At 43.0% G+C, this 19294-nt stretch overlaps 1 protein-coding gene across 1 annotated transcript in view; it reads left to right on the top strand.

Annotated features, from left to right (window-relative positions):
* The window catches only part of GAREM1 (GRB2 associated regulator of MAPK1 subtype 1), a 200173-nt gene that overhangs the window by 160149 nt on the left and 20730 nt on the right, over positions 1–19294 (top strand). The window contains 1 exon segment of the mRNA XM_073631527.1: positions 808–1983. Within this exon segment, the coding sequence (XP_073487628.1) occupies positions 808–1983 (1176 nt within the window).

Raw genomic sequence — 19294 nt, 5'->3', positions numbered from 1 at the left:
AGCATACCTAGACATTTTGGACAAATTCATGCTCCCAACTTTGTGGAAACTGTTTGAGGATGGCCCCTTCCTGTTCCAACATGACTGCACACCAGTGCACAAAACAAAGTCCAAAAAGACATGCATGAGCGAGTTTGGGGTGGGCAAACTTGACTGGCCTGCACAGAGTCCTGACTTCAACCCAATAGAACACCTTTGGGATAAATTAGAGCAGAGACTGGGAGCCAGGCATTCTTGTCCACATCAGTGCCTGACCTCACAAATTAGTTGAAGCTGTTATAGCTGCAAAGGGTGGGCCAACTCAATATTGAATCCTACAGACTAAGACTGGGATGTCATTAGTTCTTGTGCGTGTAAAGATGGGTGTCCCAATACTTTTGGCAATATGGTGTATGTTTATAATACGCATGTTTAAATCATTGACTGTTGATTATACTACTTAATCTTTTGGAAGTCTGTTCCAAGCATTAACTTGGAACAGACTAAAGAAGTTCAGCTTTAAATAATATCTAAGAAATATTTACTTGATTATAAGTAAACCACCCTATGTTGCAGCCCAAACACAAAAATGCTCACTGTATTTACTTGAATACATTTTGAAGACAACAGCTTATCAGAGGAAAGAACCCTTAAAGCTAAGAGATAAAGCTCCAGAGCAATTCATCAAGAACAATTTATTTCTGTACGTGAATTCTTTGTTGTAAGCTTAGCTGCTTGTTTTGTTATGACATTTTACTTAAGTTTTATGAAATGCTTATTTTCTATGATAATGCTCTGTGTATAGTAACGCTTGAAATGTAATTTCAGGTTGCTTCAGGAGAGTGCAATGAAGACACAGAAGTCTATAACATCACGTTGTGTACAGGAGATGAGCTCACGTTAATGGGCCAGGCTGAAATTCTGTATGCAAAAACATCCAAGGAGAAATCACGTCTGAATACAATTTTTAAGAAGATTGGAAAATTGAACTCAATCAGCAAGTTGGGTAAAGGCAAAATGCCTTGCCTAATCTGTATGAATCATAGAACTAATGAAAGCATCAGCCTTCCATTCCAATGTAAAGGAAGGTTTAGCACTCGCAGCCCTCTAGAGATTCAAATGCAAGATGGGGAACACACAATCCGCAACATTGTAGAGAAAACACGACTGCCTGTAAATGTGACTGTGCCTAGCCCACCTCCCCGTAACCCTTACGACCTTCATTTCATTCGAGAGGGACATCGGTATAAGTTTGTCAACATCCAAACCAAGACTGTTGTCGTTTGTTGTGTGCTGCGTGGCAGCAAAATCATTCCCATGCATTTTCCCTTACATTTGTCTGTCCCAAAGTTTAGCCTTCCTGATAATGTATCGAAAGGTGAAGCATGGCAAGAGTCCGTAGTTCAGCATTGGTACAACATATGTCAAGAACAGTTCGACATTGAGGAATATTCTCGGGCGGTGAGGGATGTTAAAGCAGATTGGAATGAGGAATGTAAGAGTCCAAAAAAGAGCTATTGTTCTGGACATAGTCACATACCCAACTCGCTAAGCTATGCCCGTGATGAGCTGACCCAATCTTTCCATCGACTTTCTGTCTGTGTTTATGGAAACAACTTGCATGGAAACAGTGAAGTAAACCTGCATGGCTGTCGGGACATTTGTGGGGACTGGGCAGTGTACCCTCAAGATTCCCCACAGTACCAGGACTCTGGTGACAGTGGAAGTGATTACCTCTTCCCTGAAACTGGTGAGGAATCCGTAAGTCTACCAGCCAAGCCAGAGCTTCCCTATGAGGAGCTCTGGTTAGAAATGGGAACAGTAAAACGAGGAGGACAGCCCCTCACCCGTTCACAAAGTGAAAAGAACAAATGTGATCCTTTTCGGGGGTCACTTCATTCCAAGTGTGGCACATCCTCTCTATCATCCCCTGGATCTCTTCTGACCAGCAAGTGTTGTGATATACCCCTACCTCCACCTCCAGTGCCTCCCAAATCAGAAGCTGTAAGTATCTTATGAGTTTGTGTCCAACATTTCTAAAGTGGCTGCAGTTTATGCAATGCTGCACAGTTATTTATAAGTTTTATTTCAGGGAGCACATTGATTTCATTGAGTGCATTAAAAACAATAGAAAAATAATCAAATGCACCTCATTTAGCTTCCCTTGCACTTAATAAGGGGTTATGCAATCAAACTCAGAGGCAGGACAATTGTACCTTGGTCAGCTTTCTGAAACAAGCAAACCATTGGACAAGTTATTAGTATACTACACAAAATCTGTATAAGGGCATGAGTTCAAGGGCTTTGGGTTGTTTTGACAAGCTTGACTTTAACATCACTTTGAGTTGCTTCTGAGATCATCCAGATCTGCAGTGACATGCAGTTGACCTCCTTTTCACCTGCATTTGACCTGCTTCAAGCTGCTTTTGTATTCCTTCACACTTGTATGGGTAGAGAATCAGTTCTGATGCAAACAAATGGGCCCTTTAAATTTTCTTATTTGGTGTATGCATATACCAATTTTATTTTTAAATACATAGTTACCTTTCTCTGGTACAAATTAAAATTTGAAATACAAATATTTCAGTTATATGGGCCTGTTTAAATGGATTTTGAACCTGTGTTGATGGACAAATGCAGCTTGTTTTGACATCAGTTTAGGCTGTTTCGGAGACCATTAAAAAAAATCAATGGCAAGTGAATTTCACCTCCTTTTGACCTGCAATCAACTCGTTTCAAGTTGCTTCTGTATTCCCATAACTCTGGATAGAAAAGCAATTCTGACATAAGCAAAAGCCTATCGACACAGGCACTTGAGTGTTCATCCTCTAAGGCTGTGTCTTAAAGCTTCACTTTTCACCTTACACCTAAATTCAGTTGAAACAGTTTTAGGGTTCTGTAGCTTATGCAAGACATCCAGTGCCAAAAACATAAGAAATGTATGACAAAACAGATTACATGAGTTTGTATATATAATCTGCACTGCACTTCTGATGCTGAAACATGCATCCTGCAAGCCTAAATCATCCTAAAGTGGACCTATAAAGCTGGCCATACATGGATCGAAATTCAGCCAGTTCAGCAAGGAATGGAAGAATTTTGATCCATGTACGGCACTGTGGTTGAACAGACATCGATCTACCAATCAACATCTGTACAACCATCCCTTCGGAAGTTAGCTGCTCAATCAGCACTGCATGCTATAGTCTGCAGTGCTGATCAGCATATTTTGACAGCAGGAAATTCTCCCAACTGTCAGCATAAAAGACATGGCAGGGAGGATTCCCCCATCCACCTCAAATGTGTGGATGGGGTAATTGGGTCAGTTCTTTTTCTTTCAACCCACTGGTTGAGTGAAAAAAAAAAAAAAAAACTACATAATGTATGGTCTGCCTAAGGATATGAATATCTGAGCTGCCATTGCTATCTTGTTTTGAACCTCCTGTCTGGGGCTGTTGTACTTATGAACCTACTGATTGTAAAATGAACCTACTGATTCATTGATTTGGATTCAGCATGTACTCACCAATGTTTTGAGAGATTGAACTCCGGTCTTGCTTGCTCCAGGTCAGTTACTTGCCATGAAGTGAAGCCAGAACCAGAATGGTGGCCACAGAGCAAAGGCTTCTACAGTTTTCTATCCTTAAAAATTTATTTTAAAAAAACCCAGATGAAGGCGAAAAGTGTGCTGCCACAGTTTCCATTTTTACTCATTAACCTAGATCAGGTATGTAGATCAGAAGCAGTGACATCAATAGCGGCATACTTGTTCTAGGTCATCAACTCAGAAATGATCAAGGACAGAGACAGCCATGCAACCTTTTGCGAAGCTTGACAAAAACAGCCCCCATATTTCTATTATGGCAAGTGTTTTTTTTTAAATGAGGTTTCCAGTAACTATACTCAGATGCATATCTCTCTGCTTATTAGCACACACAAGTTATTGATGTTCTTAGAGCCTGTGTGTTGTGATGATGGGAGCCTAAATATCAGAACTTATCAGCAATGTCAGCTGATGGTATCACTGAGACTGTAGCTTGTTTCTTCAGATCACATTGTGCTCTAAGAATTTTCTTGCTGGTAAATGTAAGCAAAAATGGCACGGAAGTCTTACAGAAGAATTAAACCCCTCTACTCAATTCTTTAAGGCAAGAATGGTAGTCATTGAGTCAAAATGATATAATTATACAACTATTATTCTTAACTAAGATTAAGGCATCATGTGCAAGGTAATGCTCCAAGTGTACTGGATTTTTCTGCTAGAAATTGACAGAAAAATGCCTCTCATGTTGTGTGTGTGTATATACACATATTGCTAATGTTACTTTAAAAAAAGAAAACGAATGTACCCACCACATCTGGGGACTGGAAGCTGTAATATATTGCATTTTTGTTATTAGGTTTATCTATCCTTTTAATCCAGGCATGTCTAAAGTCCAGCCATGGGCCAATTGTGGCCTGTGTTGCGGTTTAATGCAGCCCACTGGTAATTTGTATATATATATCTTTTGTGGCCCCCAACAAATCCCTGAGTGCCACGGATTTGTTGGGGGGGGGACACAAAAGATATATACCATATATATCGTTCTGGCAGCCTTGGAGAGGACAGGGAGGGGGTGGGACGAGTGCCATCAGATTACATACAGAAGAATCTCCTGCTTACTCGGCGGCCTCTGTAATAGGAAGTCCCATTTCCTGCGCTGGCATTGGACGACTATTCTGTCTATCATAGGAGGCGGGACTTTGTATTAAAGAGGGAGCCGAGTAAACAAGAGATTCTTCTGTATGTAATCTGTTGGCGCTCTTCCCGCTCCCCTCCCTGTCCCCTCCGAGGCTGCAGATGGGCATAGATCTGGCTGCACTGATGGCACTGGCGAGGCTGCATTCATGGCAATGGTGAGGCTACATTCAGAGGTTGCATTCATGGCAATGGTGAGGCTGCATTCATGGCAATGGTAAGGCTGCAGATGGGCACAGATTAGGCTGCATTGATGGGCACTGACCCTTATTTTGCTTCACAGTTCTTTATCTAAAATGTAAGTTTTTTCCTGAAACTTCCCTCTTAAAGTGAAGGTGCGTGTTATATGCCGATATCCAAATAACGAGCCCGAGCTCATCCTTAGGCTCTTCACCACACACAGCCACAAAGGCAAGATAATTCTTGTTGGGCAGTGTATTAGTTAATTTGCATTTAATTTTAATGGTTCAAAGAATGTCAGGCAGAATGGTCGGCCCTCACGCATGTTCACTTCATCAAATCTGGCCCTCTTTGAAAAAAGTTTGGACACCCCTGCTTTAAACAAAGATGATCATATAATACCCTGGTTAGGTTGGTACCATGGTTCACCAATTTGACTTGATTTAATATGTATTTAATTGGCAAAGTGGACAAGAGTTGGACCCTCCCAGGTTGTTGTGGCTGACTGTGTTATCACAAGGTAGATTGATTCTCTCTGCTTGTTCTGGTGACCTTTCCTCGAATTGGACTTGGGTATTTTAGAGTTGTAGCCAGGAAAGGGCAGGGGAATTCTTTCAATGAGAACACTTGTTCTGACATTTACCTATCTAAATGGGAAATTTGACTTAATTTGGAGAGATTTCCTCATTCCAGCTAGAAGTAGTGAAGGAAAATCTTCCTAACAGCAAACAAACATCAAAAAATAACCTGAAAGGCATTTAACTCTTCCCTATGCTAGACTTAAACTTTTTTTTATTATTATTTACATGTTTTAAACACTCCCACAAGTGACATGGTCTGTCTGTGAAGATAGCGTGTTTGACCCTGGAGATAGGATCCAGAGGGTACAACTCACAGTGCAAGCCAATCGTATTTCCCTTTTATTTTCATACATCTTTTCATTCAGTTATCTGGTGTTCCAGTCTCTGGTGAAGTTATCAAGAAACAAAGATCACACCCAGTTTATATAACTATTGTTTGAAGACAGTAATAGTTCATGGAACAGGACTTTTCGAGCTGAAAAACAAGTAAAAAATAAACAGTGCCTTTAAATCTATACCTGCCATTCAGAGGCGTCGCCAGGGGGTGGCTATTGAGGCTGGAGCCCCGAATGTGGAGCTCATAGCTCCGAGTCTCAGCGGGTGTGGTGGAGAAACTAGCAAGCGGGTCGCGGCTGCGGCGGGCGGCATTGGAGGTGGAAGAGAGACGAGCAGGCATGTACAGGCACTGAGCCATCGGACCGCCACCTCCCTCACCCCCCCCCCCGCAGCGCTCACCTCTTCTCCCTGCTTAGTTATGCAGCGCGGCTGCATACAGACATGATCCTCAGCTGTCCTGTGACCAGTGGCCCCGGCCACAAGATCGAGAGCGGCGCATCCCAATTCCCGTGCCCACTGACATCTGTGTTACACTCACTGTCACATACGAGGGCTGGGCAGCGGGCGCTCTGTGATTGGCTGTGCAGGTGGCAGACATGTCTGTGATTGGCCTGGTGGAGGTGGTAAATGGTCACATGTGGAGGCGGGGCTGGGCTGGACTGTGGGTGATCTCGGCCGCCTGGAGTTCCGCCTCCCTGCCTGGCGCGCGATGTGTCTCCTCTTTACTGAGGTCTGTTATCTACCCTTCCTCCAGCCTGTCAGCATGCCCCTCTCTGTAAGCCACCCCCCTCTGTCATCCCGCCCCTTTCTGTCAGCAACCCCCTCTCTGTTAGCCCACCCCCCTCTCTGTCAGCCCACTCCTCTGTGTCAGCCCACACCCTCTGTCAACCCAACCCCCCAAGTCAGCACCCCCCCTCTCTGTCAGCCCCCCCCCTGTCAGCACCCCCCTCTGTCAGCACCCCCCCCCTCTGTCAGCACCCCCCTCTGTCAGCACCCCCCTCTCTGTCAGCCCACCCCGCTGTCCTGCAGTGAAGAGAAAGGAAGAGAAAATAGCCGCAGTTTACCTGTGTGATTCGGCCGTTGTGGCGCCGCCCACTGCACTGACTGACAGGCGGAGTGATGTGCCGCCTGGCCTGAGGAAAGCAGAAGGAGATCAGGAGAACGCGACGCCTCCTTCTCCCTCAACCTCCAGAGTGACGCTGAATAACGGCCATGGTGGCTGTGACTGGGAGTGGGACAGAACGAAGATTTAAAAAAAAAAGGTGTCACTCTCTCTCTGTGTTTCTCGCTCTCCTTCTCTCTCTCACTTTCTCTCTTTCTGTCTTTCTCCCCTTCTCTCTCTCTTCTCTGTCTCTATTCTCTCTTTTGACGGGCACAGTGGCTTCATTTAACGGGGCACAGTGGTTGCAATTGACGGGCACAGTGGCCGCAATTGACAATTTGACTGCCCCTTGGCTAAATTTAAATAAATAAACTTAGGCTTTAAGGGGCAAGGGCAGGTAGGTCAGTGCATGTCAGGTAGGTCAGTGTATGTCAGATAGGTAGGTCAGTGTGGGTCAGGTAGGTCAGATAGGTAGGCCAGTGTGTGATAGGTAGGTCAGTGTGTGTCAGGTAGGTAGGTCAGTGTATGTCAGGTAGGTCAGTGTGTGTCAGATAGGTAGGTCAGTGTGTGTCAGGTAGGTCAGTGTATGTCAGGTAGGTCAGTGTGTATCAGGTAGATTAGTGCGTGTCAGGTATGTCATGTAGGTCAGTGTATGTCAGGTAGGTTAGTACGTTTCAGGTATGTCATGCAGGTCAGTGTATGTCAGCCAGGTAGGTCAGTGTGTGTCAGGTAGGTAACACCCCCCTCCATACAACCCCACCGTCTGCCGCACCATCACATGCCCCCCCCAGTGCTGGGCTCTGACTTGGGGCTGAAGTCCCTGGTCTTTTTGCTACCTAGTAACGCCCCTGCTGCCCTCTAAATTCTGTCTAATGGTTCACTTGAACCTAATATTTAAGGTGTTTGTAAGGGCAAAACTTTTAAATTTTTGGTGGGAGTAGGTGTTTGGCCATTGGGGGTAGATTTACTCCTCTATTTGATCTGCTGAACACTATCACTGAAAGAGCAAGTCATGGAAAATTCGAAATTTTAGAGATGTCTTGAGATTAAGAGGGGAGATCTTCCAGTGAGGACAAATGATCTAGTGACAACTGTTAAAAAATAGAATGTTATTCCGTTCTCTCACATCCTGTTGTGTCTCAAAGACAGGAAGTAATGGGAAATCTTCCCAGCTGAACAAAGAGCACAAAAAATAACCTGGTACGGTCTCTAAGGCCCCTTTCGCACATGTGGACAGGATGTCTGCATTTCATCCATCCGTTTTCGGATAAAATACAGACATACATGCATCCCTATGGGACAGCGGGTGTCAGCGGATGAACATCCGCTGACACCCGATATCTTCCGTCCCCGCTATGGTCCGATTCTGCAGACGGAGGAAAATCCTATTTTTCTATCCGTCTGCAGAGCGGATTGGATGAACATGGACAGACGGTCCGTGTTCATCCGATCCCCCTATAGGGGAGAGCGGAGATCTGACAGGGCAGTCCCTGCACAGTTTGCAGGGACTGCCCTGTCATGTGCCGGCTCAGCGGGGATCAACGGAGAGATCCCTGCTGAGAAAGTGGATGTTCACGGGGTTGATCATCATGGATCCGTCCGGTGTGAAAGGACCCTAACCCTTTCCTCCCTATCCAAAACTATAGAAAAAAAACTCTATACTTACACTGAACCCCGTCCCCTACCTGAAGCCTAACCTAACCCTAAAATGTAACATCTTGAAAACAATCCATGAATGTCATCCTTAACTACCTTGTAGACCAGTGGCCTCCAAACTGCGGCCAGGGGGCTGGATGTAGCTCTTTGCTTGCTTTTATCAGGCCCTTGGGAACCTATTCCTCCCAATGACAACAGGGCACTATTCCTTCTACACCAACAATGGGGCATAATTCCTGTCACTGATACTAACATTTGGACACTATTCCTACCACTGACTCCAACAATAGGACACTATTCTTCCCAATGACACCAATGATGGAACACTATTCCTTCCACTGGCACCAACTGCAGGACTCTATTCCTCCCACTGATACCAATGATGGGGCACTATTCCTGCCCCTGATTCCAACAATGGGGCACTATTACTCCCAATGACACCAATGATGGGGCACTATTTCTCCCCTCTAATACCAACAATGGGGTAATATTCCCCCCCACTAATACCAGCGAATGAGCATTCTTTACTCCCATTGGTACCAGAGCATTTTCTACTCATGCTGGCCACAGTCTGGCCCCTTCAAAGTCTGAAGGACTGTAAGCTGGCCTTTTGTTCAGAAAGTTTGGGGACCCTTGATATAGAGCACCAAAGCTGTTGGCACCAAAGGATCTACATTACGCTAAGAAAAATTACTTCACATCACTGGGAAAATCTTAGAGCCCAGAAATTGGAATAGCCTTGCCATTAAATGCCTATGCAGGCTTTTACATGTACTCCTGCACCTTCTATTCTATTGGCTGTATATACAAATGTGAGGCTTTTTTTTTTTCATCCTAGAGGTTTTAACTGTACATTCTTTATTTAATAGAACAGTCAGTAAGAAAATACGGATATACGTTTTTTGTGCCACCCAAAACCCCACAAATGCATATGCGTGCATCATAATGTACATTCCTTACATGCCTCTTTACTGGTAGCATCCCACATCCTGCATGCAAAAGACTATGGTGTCTGTACAGAAGCTAAGACTTCAAAAGGGAAAAGAAAAAAGCTTTAAAATTATTTAATCATAGCTACAATTCAACATTCTATCTAGATTATTTTTTAACTTTTCTATAATTGTTTTTACCAGATGGTAATTATTTTTTGTCTTTTAATCTTCAAAGTGAGGCTAATACTGTAGATTAGTACATCAGTAACATCATTTCAGTCAGTCTTGTTTTAAACCCTGCATTTTAGCAAAAATGTACAAATGGATACTCATTGTAGCACAAGGAACTTGCTGCTTGTGAAATCCATGTGCATAGCTCCCAACTGTCCCTGATTACGAGGGACTGTCCCTGATTTGGTACAAAGTCCCTCTGTCCCTCTTTCCTCCTCATTTGTCCCTAATTTTGGTCTGATCTATATAGTTGTATATAAAATGCAATTTTTGTCTTTCAAAAAGTGTTTCCCAGTGCTAAACCTTTCATCCAATTTCTAAATTGCTGCATTTGTAAATTTTAAAAGCCAGTATAAAGGAATATTAGTGGTAAAAAAAAGCACTTGTGGGTTTAACCAATATTTTTTTGTATAATTCTCCTTTAAACGGGCGTGGCAGGGGGTGTGTCCTATGCCTACATACTTTTGCTAATAGGTGTCCCTCGTTCCCATCTCAAAATGTTGAGAGGTATGCATGTGGCACTTACTATCCAACAAAAGTCTAACTGAAAGAATCCACCATGATGTCCCTCTGAAGTCTCTCATAGCTGCCTTCCTCTAGAATAATCTTTCCCCCTTTGACGTCACATACTTTACAGGCTGACACGTTTTTCCCCTTTTGATTAGCCATTCCAGAGAGGTAAATTGCAGCAGACATTTTGGAATAGCCTGAAATCCCTTGCTGGCAAGCTGTTAGGAACAGAGTGGCCTCTAGTGGCAGAAAACAGTGTGAAAATAAAATATTGGGGGTAAATGGAATTGGCGCTGCTAGTATAAGGTATAATCTGAATCTGGTGTGTCACAATATATACCAAAACCGTAAAAATATTCAGCAATAAAAAATCTGTAAAGCCCTAATGTTTATGAATTCCATCAAATGGCTTTTATAATGTAACAATTGTGCATTAATTAATATATCATATGCATACTGTAGATTTAAAATTTAAAAAATCCAGAATTCATATCCAAATAAGTGCTATAGTGCTATTGTGTTTTTAAAAAAAAAAATGTTTTGATCACTTTTATTGCTGTCACAAGGAATGTAAACATCCCTTGTGACAGTAATAGGTGGTGACAGGTACTCTTTAAGGAGGGATCGGGGGTCTAAAAGACCCCCGATCCCCCCTTTGCACTTCACAGTATTCAGATCGCTGAAACACTGTATATTTTTTTAAAACCGGCGCCATTGGCAGCCGAGTAAACGGGAAGTGACTTCATGACGTCGCTTCCGCGTTTACAATTAGAAGGCTGGAACGAAGCTGTGCACAGCTTTGTTCCAGACTGTCAGCAGCCGCTGGAGGCGGTGGATCATCAATCGGGCCTCCCGGTGGATCGGGAGGCCCGGTAAAAGCGGCAAGGGGGTCCCCTCCCGCTCCTCTGGTATAACAGCCGAGCGGCTTTTAGCCGCATCGGTTGTTATATATGGATAGCCAATCGCCCGCTCTACAACATGGTACTGGGATGATGCCAGCAGCTGCGGGCATCATCCTGGTATAACCCTGGAAAGCCGAGTATGCACATCTGCGTACACTCGGCGGGCAGGGGTTATTTACGCGACAAGTAAAACCCTACAGGTTACATGAGTTTGAATGTATTCAAATACAGGAAGTCCGGATAGTGACGCATTAGCTCCGGCTTACGCGTTTCGTCACAAAGACGTCATCAGAAGTGGCCAAACAGTGTGTGCACGATGAAAAAAATTGACTACATAAATGTGTCTGAATTGTGTGATACACAGTTCTGCAGTACATGGTAGGCGCCATAGCAAATTTCTCTGAAGTGGATGCATGTTCGAGTTTGAAATTAGTGGGTTTGACATTGCACAGGAATCCAAAGCATCTGGAGAGAAGTGAGGGAAACTTAATTGAGAATTGCCAAGATAAGTATAATTTTGCAATTCATTTGATAATGAAGTATATCTAAAACCATTTTTTTTTATTTTAAATAAACTGAGGGAGTGATAAAGCCCATCAGATTTTTGTTATTGTTGTCATCACTGGGGAGATTCCCCTCTCTGTTTTTCTTGGTAATCATTAGACAGAAAGTGATTGGGACATGAGGTGAAGGGAAATATCCCAACAGAGAAACTTGTTCAGTGACAACTGTCTAAAAAAACAACTTTCCCTCACATTAGTGAGCTTTCTTCTCACTTCCTGTTGTGTTTCCAGGACAGGAAGTGAAGGGATATTTTATAGATCTACTTTAATAACCTCCACTGGGATGGATTAGATGGTTTTATATGAGGGGTTTGCAAAAAGTTTCCACACTTTTTTTTTATACTTAATAGAGTTTAAAAAAAAATGTGGAAACTTTTTGAAGAGCCCTCGTAGATTGATATTTAAAAACGCTTGTGTACGTTAACGCTCAAAAACATGCATAAACACATGGTAAAAACGTAGCAAAATCCACATTTTTAACTCTGTTTTTTTCCTGCTAGCAGTTCTGGCATTTTTAGGTTATCTAGTGTGCAATGAGGCCTTGTAAGTATACAAATGTGTTGAAAAATCTGAAGTGCCAAACTCCAGGAAATAAAAACGATTTTTTGTTTAGCTTTGGATTAGTCTCACTAAGGCTGCATTTACACTTCAGTGTTTTGAATCGCAAGCAGATTGGCCAAAATTCTGCCTGCGATTTGAAAGCACTGATGTGTGAATGATAAATTGCAGGACTCGCATTTGAGATGCCATTCATTTGAATGACACCTAAAATCGTGGTGCGGGTCTGCCGCGATTGTCAAGCTGCAATTGTAGCAACCCGCATCACGTGATGCATGTCACCCAAAAAAAAGTTCAGGAGCTACTTTTGGACGACGTGCTTCACACGATGCGGGTTGCCGCGATTGCAGCGTGATTTATCGCATGACGATCGAGGCAGACCGGCCTTGCGATTTTAGGTATCATTCAAAAGGATGGCATCTCAAATGCGATTTGTCATTAACACATCGGTGCTTTTAAATCGTGGGCAGAAGCGGGGAAAATCTGCCCGTGATTCAAACCGCTGAAGTGTGAATGCAGCCTTCATTATGGCTAAAGCTGTATAATACATATAGAGGACTATACTATACTACATCTAGAGGACTCCTAGGGAAAGGAACATATCCTAGTTGTCCTCTTGACTGATTTTATGGTCAGCTTTGATCTTCCTGGCTGTTCTGCTGTGACTTGCCATCCTGTACAGCACAAGGGTGGTAGCAGTCCCACACTCTTTTCCTTCCTCCCCACTCGCCATTAAAAAAAACATCTTGTATTCTGTTAACAGAACACAAGGCATTCTGTGATTGGACAAGGGGTGGTCCTGTTGTTCATATGCCTTGCCTGTCCCCTTGTCTAATCACAGAATGCTTTATTCTGTGAATAGAATGGGGGAGGAAGGCAAGAGGGCATGCAGCAGCAATGCCTGCACTGAACGAGACTGTCAACCACAGCAGCAGAGCCCCGAGAGGATCAGAGCTGACAGTAAATCAGTCACAAAGTCAACCAAAATGTTAGCACCCCCAGCAGCCTATGGGAAGGACGCTGCTGGAGAAGGTATGGTGGGTGTAGAAGAAATATGCAGAGGTTCATGTCTTTGGCTGACTCTCCTCAGTATGGCCCCATGACATTCTTCCCCATTTGATGTGGCGTATTCTAAGGCTTAAGTTCACATATGTGCGACCGTGGCTCACAGCATGGGGTCCGGTGCGTTTCTGTTCTGTTCACCAGTTCTGGTTGCAATCCATGCCCAGTTCAGGTCCGAATCTTTGCCTGAATTCAAACAGGATCAAACAGGACCCTTCTGCAATCCGGACCGCGGCCGTCCCGGACCTGTGTGAACCGCTTCATTGAGAGCTGGTCACACTCACCTGTCATGCGAACCCAGCCTAAGGCCTCTTGCACTCCTGTTTGAGCATCTACTTTTTCAGATGTAATTTCAGGTGTTTTTTTGGTACGTATTTGTGCATGTTTACACGCTTCTTCACGTATATGCATTCGCGCATTTTCAAGCAAATTTATTCTCACGTTCTTGTTCTGCACAATATGAAAATGGACATGGCATTTGTGCGCATGAGGTGTAAATTACTGACCAAAAATGCAGATTTCAAAAAAATAATTTTACTGAACAATGCACGGCGCTTGTTTACGCGCCTGTGTGCATAAGCACACTACAATTAATGGACTGTATTTTAGCTCAGTGAAAAAAAAGCTGCAGTGTGCAAGAGGCCTAATACTTTTGTAAAACTCTATCCCTGTCACTAGAGGCCACATATGTTTCAGCAGAGAATGTTGTAAAAGTGTGTGTGTGTGTGTGTGTGTGTGTGTGTGTGTGTGTGTGTGTGTGTGTGTGGGGGGGGGGGGGGGGGGGTGCAGAAAGTTAGAACCCCCCTCCCCTTTCTCAGCATTGGTGGTCAGTGGCTTGTTTTAATAATAATAAATAATAACGGTTGGGTGGAGGTTACTGTGCCCGACAGGTTAGACGACTTCCGGTGCTGGGTGGTCGAACGCTGCGGACCCCAAAATAAGAAAAGATGCTAGCAGCAGCAAATAAAATGTATACCTCTCCAAAGTAAAAAAAATAAAATAAAGCCCCTAGCAGAAAATACAATTACAGATAAATGTAAAATAAAACAGACTAGTGGTTTTGCTGACACACAAAATGTAGTCCTAAAATGGACTATTGGGTCTCTGAATTGTGAACAACACATAGGAGACACAGGACTATGTAGTCCACCACACTACAGATTACAGTAAATTTGCTCAATATAGAACATCACTTTATAACCACTAACTCTCCCTTCACAGACTTTCAGCTCTCCATAATTACTTAACACACACTGACCAATGGTTGCTGGGAACCCACCATTTTATTGTCCAGGGGTTGTCGCATTAAAAAAGCCCCCATTATTGGCCATTCTAGCCCTGGTGACCACAGCTGAACGATCAGGTCATTATGGGGTTTATTTACTAAAACTGGAGAGTGCAAAATCTGGTGCAGCTGTGCATAAAAACCAATCGGCTTCTAACTTCAGCTTGTTCAATTAAGCTTTGACAAAAGAACCTGGAAGCTGATTGGTTTAGTAAATCAAACCCTATGGGTCCTTTAGAATTCAGTCTGGTAAACTTCACCTTGAACTCCCTGGTTTTGCGAGGAACCCAATGATTGGAGAACCCCAACCTCCATCCCTACCCAGGATTTTAGATGCCAGCCTATATACAAAGTAGATTTTTACTAGGACTTTGATCCATCTGAGAATAGGTCCCATTGTTTTCATCATCACATATACCTATGTGCACTTTTATATTAATGAGATTAATGCATTTGCCCTCTGTCAATGGGAATGTTTTATGGCAGATGTTTCGATAGCACAGTTTTTAGTGTGGTATAGGGCACATTTATGAATGTGAATGAGCCATAAAGTGACAATTATACATGCAGAAAGCTTTCCCTGTTTGCACCCACAACACGTCTCTCATCATCACCAAGCTGCTCTATCAGCACCTCTGACTGTGTAATAATGAGCAATGATGCTCGATTGCCTGGAGGCACCTGTGAGTTCAGTGTGTTTTATGCAGTACATTTTATATAGGTGGATGACATTATATAACGTCAGTCAGTCTTGGTGTCATGCAACTCATGTCAGTACATTGTTTTCAACATATCTTGTTCTCATGCCTCTTGAGATGAGTCTGGGTGGATACATAAGCTTCAAATTACAGGCAGCTTACAGGGATTTATAATAATGTGTTCTCAATCAACCTCCCACACTGATGTCAAGAGACTGGGGTGAATAATTGAAACTAGCTAGAACCAAAGCAGCTCCACCTAGACCTGTGTATGTGTTATTGATTATTGTCCTGGTAATGGAAAATACATGTCAGTGTGCTGGGCAATAGTGGCATGAAGGTCTGATTTTTTGCTAAAATACAAGGCCAGCCTTCAACTTGCAGTAGATCATTCTTTAAAGTGATTGTAAACCCTTGCCTTGTAAAACAACACATTCAGTTTAAAATAGATATACAACAGGACAAGTCTGGTCATTGGAAGAGAGCAGACTGATTTCCCAGGTAGAGAACTGACCACAGTAGGTCCTCCTATGAAATGTTGGGTTTACATATTCTTTAATAATGTGGTCCTTTTTGTTGAATCAGTCTAATTACTTTGTAGAAAAGTGCAAAAACCGCACTAATGCCGAAATGAAAGTAATCTTGTGCAGAGCAGTAACTCAACCATGTGATATAATCATAGTGCATACAAATATACCGAAAAAAGAGCTGCACTTATGCAATACAAAACACAATGAAATACATTTTAGTGAAACTAGAGTAAGAAAAATATAGTCCACGTGAATAAGTGAAATAAATGGAAATTCTTCTTTAAGGCTTTAGTCTCACGAGGCGGATCCGCTTCCACTGAGTCCGCCTTGGTCCGCCAGCTCAGCGGGAGATCTCTCCGTTGATCCAGCGACAGGTCCCTCTCTGCTCACTGAGCGGGGAGGGGCTTGTCAGGCGCCGCTGGTTGCTATGGAGAGATCGGACGAAAACGGACAGCATGTCCGTTTTCATCAGATCTCACCCGATCCGATCCGCCAGGGACGGATGTAAACGTAGGGCCATCCGTCTGATTTTAGCGGATCGGACCGGGTCGGATGTCAGCGGACTCGTCACCGCTGACATCCATCACTCCATAGACTAGCATGGAGCGCCCGTTCAGGTCCGCCGACAAAAGTGACAGGCGGACCTGAACGGTCCGACAGTGTTTAAGCACCAGCAGCAATGTAAACCTCCTTGTGTGAAACCTTCACCGCTGATAATAAGAGTAGTCAGGTGCAACTGTTTTTACAGAGGAAATATGGAATCACTCAATTCTGAAGAAAATATTATGGAATCACCACATACTTTGCAGTTCTAAAACAAACATATGCATTACATTACATCCTGAAAAATGATATCATCACCAAACATCCTTTCAATTAATTGAATTAAAAAAGTGTCCAAAATCTCAATATAAACTTGTGCATGTATTGAAGATTTAATGACCGTCCTCTCCCCGTACCTTTACCTGACATGCAACCCCATATCATCAATGATTGTGGAAATTTGCATGTTTTCTTCAGGCAGTCGTCATCATGCTTGATCTGCGAAAACAGTTACAACTGACTACAGTTTTCTTTCTTTTTTTAAATTTTGTTTAACTGTTTCTTAAAGCCAGAATGTTGCGGTTAAATGAAAATAGTTTTGAGGCATGTCTGTGATTATTTTTTTTCTACACAATTAAACAATTGAATGAACATTTTCCAAGAGTGGTGATTCCATAGGGGTTGTATATTTTTCTTACTTTATTTTCACTGAAGTGTATTTCATTTTGTTTTATATTGCATAAGTGCAGCTCTGTATATGTGTATAGTCTAATTACTGACTGCACGAGACACTTACTAACCAGTATCTCTTTGGAGGAAAACTTGATCAGGAAAGTGCCCCATCATTGGTGTCAGCGGGAGGAATAGTGCCCCATCATTGGTGTCAGCGGGAGGAATAGTGCCCCATCATTGGTGTCAGCGGGAGGAATAGTGCCCCATCATTGGTGTCAGCGGGAGGAATAGTGCCCCATCATTGGTGTCAGCGGGAGGAACCAGTGCCTCATTGTTTGTGTCAGTGGGGGGAATAGTGCCCCAAGGGGCAGATATAGGAAAGCAAAGGGCTGCAGTTTGGAGACCACTGTTCTAATGGGTCAGTATTCCAGAAGACCACCACTGATCTGGACTGGCTGCAATTATATTTCCCTAGCCCAGGTTCCCGAAAAGGTCAAAAATGTTTCCAGGAAAAGCATATTATGTGCTGTTTACAGAGACACCCTTCCTCTCTGGCTTATGTAGAATATTTCAATCATTAGAACCTGGGTGTTTCAGTCTTTCCTCCTTAGCATGTCATAGATGAGTATGCCTGGATTAGTGGGGATGAAGTGCTGCTTACACAACCCAACAGGTGATTGTCCAGTTTGTTTTGTTGCCCATCATGACCAAGGTAAAAACAAATCCTAAGGCCTCATGTACACTGCTGCTGCTAAACGGACGTTTAGGAGCAGTTGGGCGTTTTTTTTCAACTTCCCCTGAACTCTCCTCTATGTTATCTTATCTGTCCACGTACACAGTTGAGTTTAGAGGCATTTTTTGGAACGCAAAAAATGCATTCTGAAGCTGAGTTTACAGGCATTTCAAGCACGAAACGCGTCTAAACGCAGTAAATTGCATTAAGCCGCATTTTGTTTACAGGCGTTTTTCATTTTTGGCCATTTAAAAAAAAAAATATATATATTTTTTAAAAGGCTTCTAAATGCAAACGCCGCTAAAACGCAGCATGTAAACGCCGCAAAATGTTTTAAACGTTGGTTACTATCTGTCAAGTTGAAATCGTTCAAGAGAGGTTGTGAAAACGTCCCGTGTACATGAGGCCTTACACTCAAACACAGTTTTGCAACTTTGGCATGTGTTTGGCCCAGTTTACATCTATGTGGTGCGTTTTACATGCATTTTAGCTGTTACCATTGACCTCTATATAACTTGTGTTTTGATTAAGGCACATCAAGGATGCAGCAAGCAGGATTCTCTTTATACGCACCGCATGTAAAGCACCCAAGCTGGAACAGGGCCCTAGTAAAACTATACATATATTTGCAGCTGCTTGTATCGAAGTGAATTTGACCTTTTTCAGAATATATTCGGCCTCCATGTGGGGTGTAATGTTAATAGATATCTCATGACTTTGTTTCATTACCAAACTTGTATTAAATATTTAAAAAATATACATATTTTTCAAACCTTTATCTGTATTTTTCATGCCATTACCATCACCCAAAAACAGCCCAAAATAAATTCTAATGCTCATGACATGCATGGGAATACCACTTATGTGTGGTCTTGTTGTTTGTACCCGTAGGGCCCAGAAACAATGGTGTAAGTTTTGCCTTCAGAGGGGACAATGAATCCAAATCTAAGTATGATTGGCTGTTACAGTGATCATGTGATTGGACGCCCATCCTACCAGCTTCCGATTGTGACTCAGTGTTGGGGAGCTGTCGTGAGCACATTAACAGAGCTGGGGGCGTATGACTGAGCATGGTCCCAACACAAAACAGCAACATTTTTTATTAATGGTAGCATGTAATGCTTCCTACTGTCATGCTGCTAGTCATAGTCAACATTTTTCTTCCTCCCAAACACGGCGAGTCAAGTTAATGCTAAAGACCTCAATTTTGGACTCGTCTGACCACAGTACTTTATCCAAACCCTTCTCTCAATCATTTAGATGTTCATTGGTGTGATTGTACCTGTGCCTTTTTGAGGAGGGAAACCTGCCATGTTTGGAGGAAGAAAAATCCTGACTATGACCCTTAGAACTCCATCCCTACAGTCAAGCATGGAGGTGAAAATATTATTCTTTGGGACTTTTTCTCTGCTAAAGGTACAGACCGACTTTGCCGCATTGAGGGGCCAATGGATGGGGCCATGTATTGTAAAATCTTGGATGAGAACATTCATCCCTCAGCCA

Source organism: Aquarana catesbeiana, linkage group LG05 (genome assembly GCF_042186555.1).
Source record: "Aquarana catesbeiana isolate 2022-GZ linkage group LG05, ASM4218655v1, whole genome shotgun sequence".
Lineage (NCBI taxonomy): Eukaryota > Metazoa > Chordata > Amphibia > Anura > Ranidae > Aquarana > Aquarana catesbeiana.
This window is presented reverse-complemented; position numbering and strand designations above follow the sequence as displayed.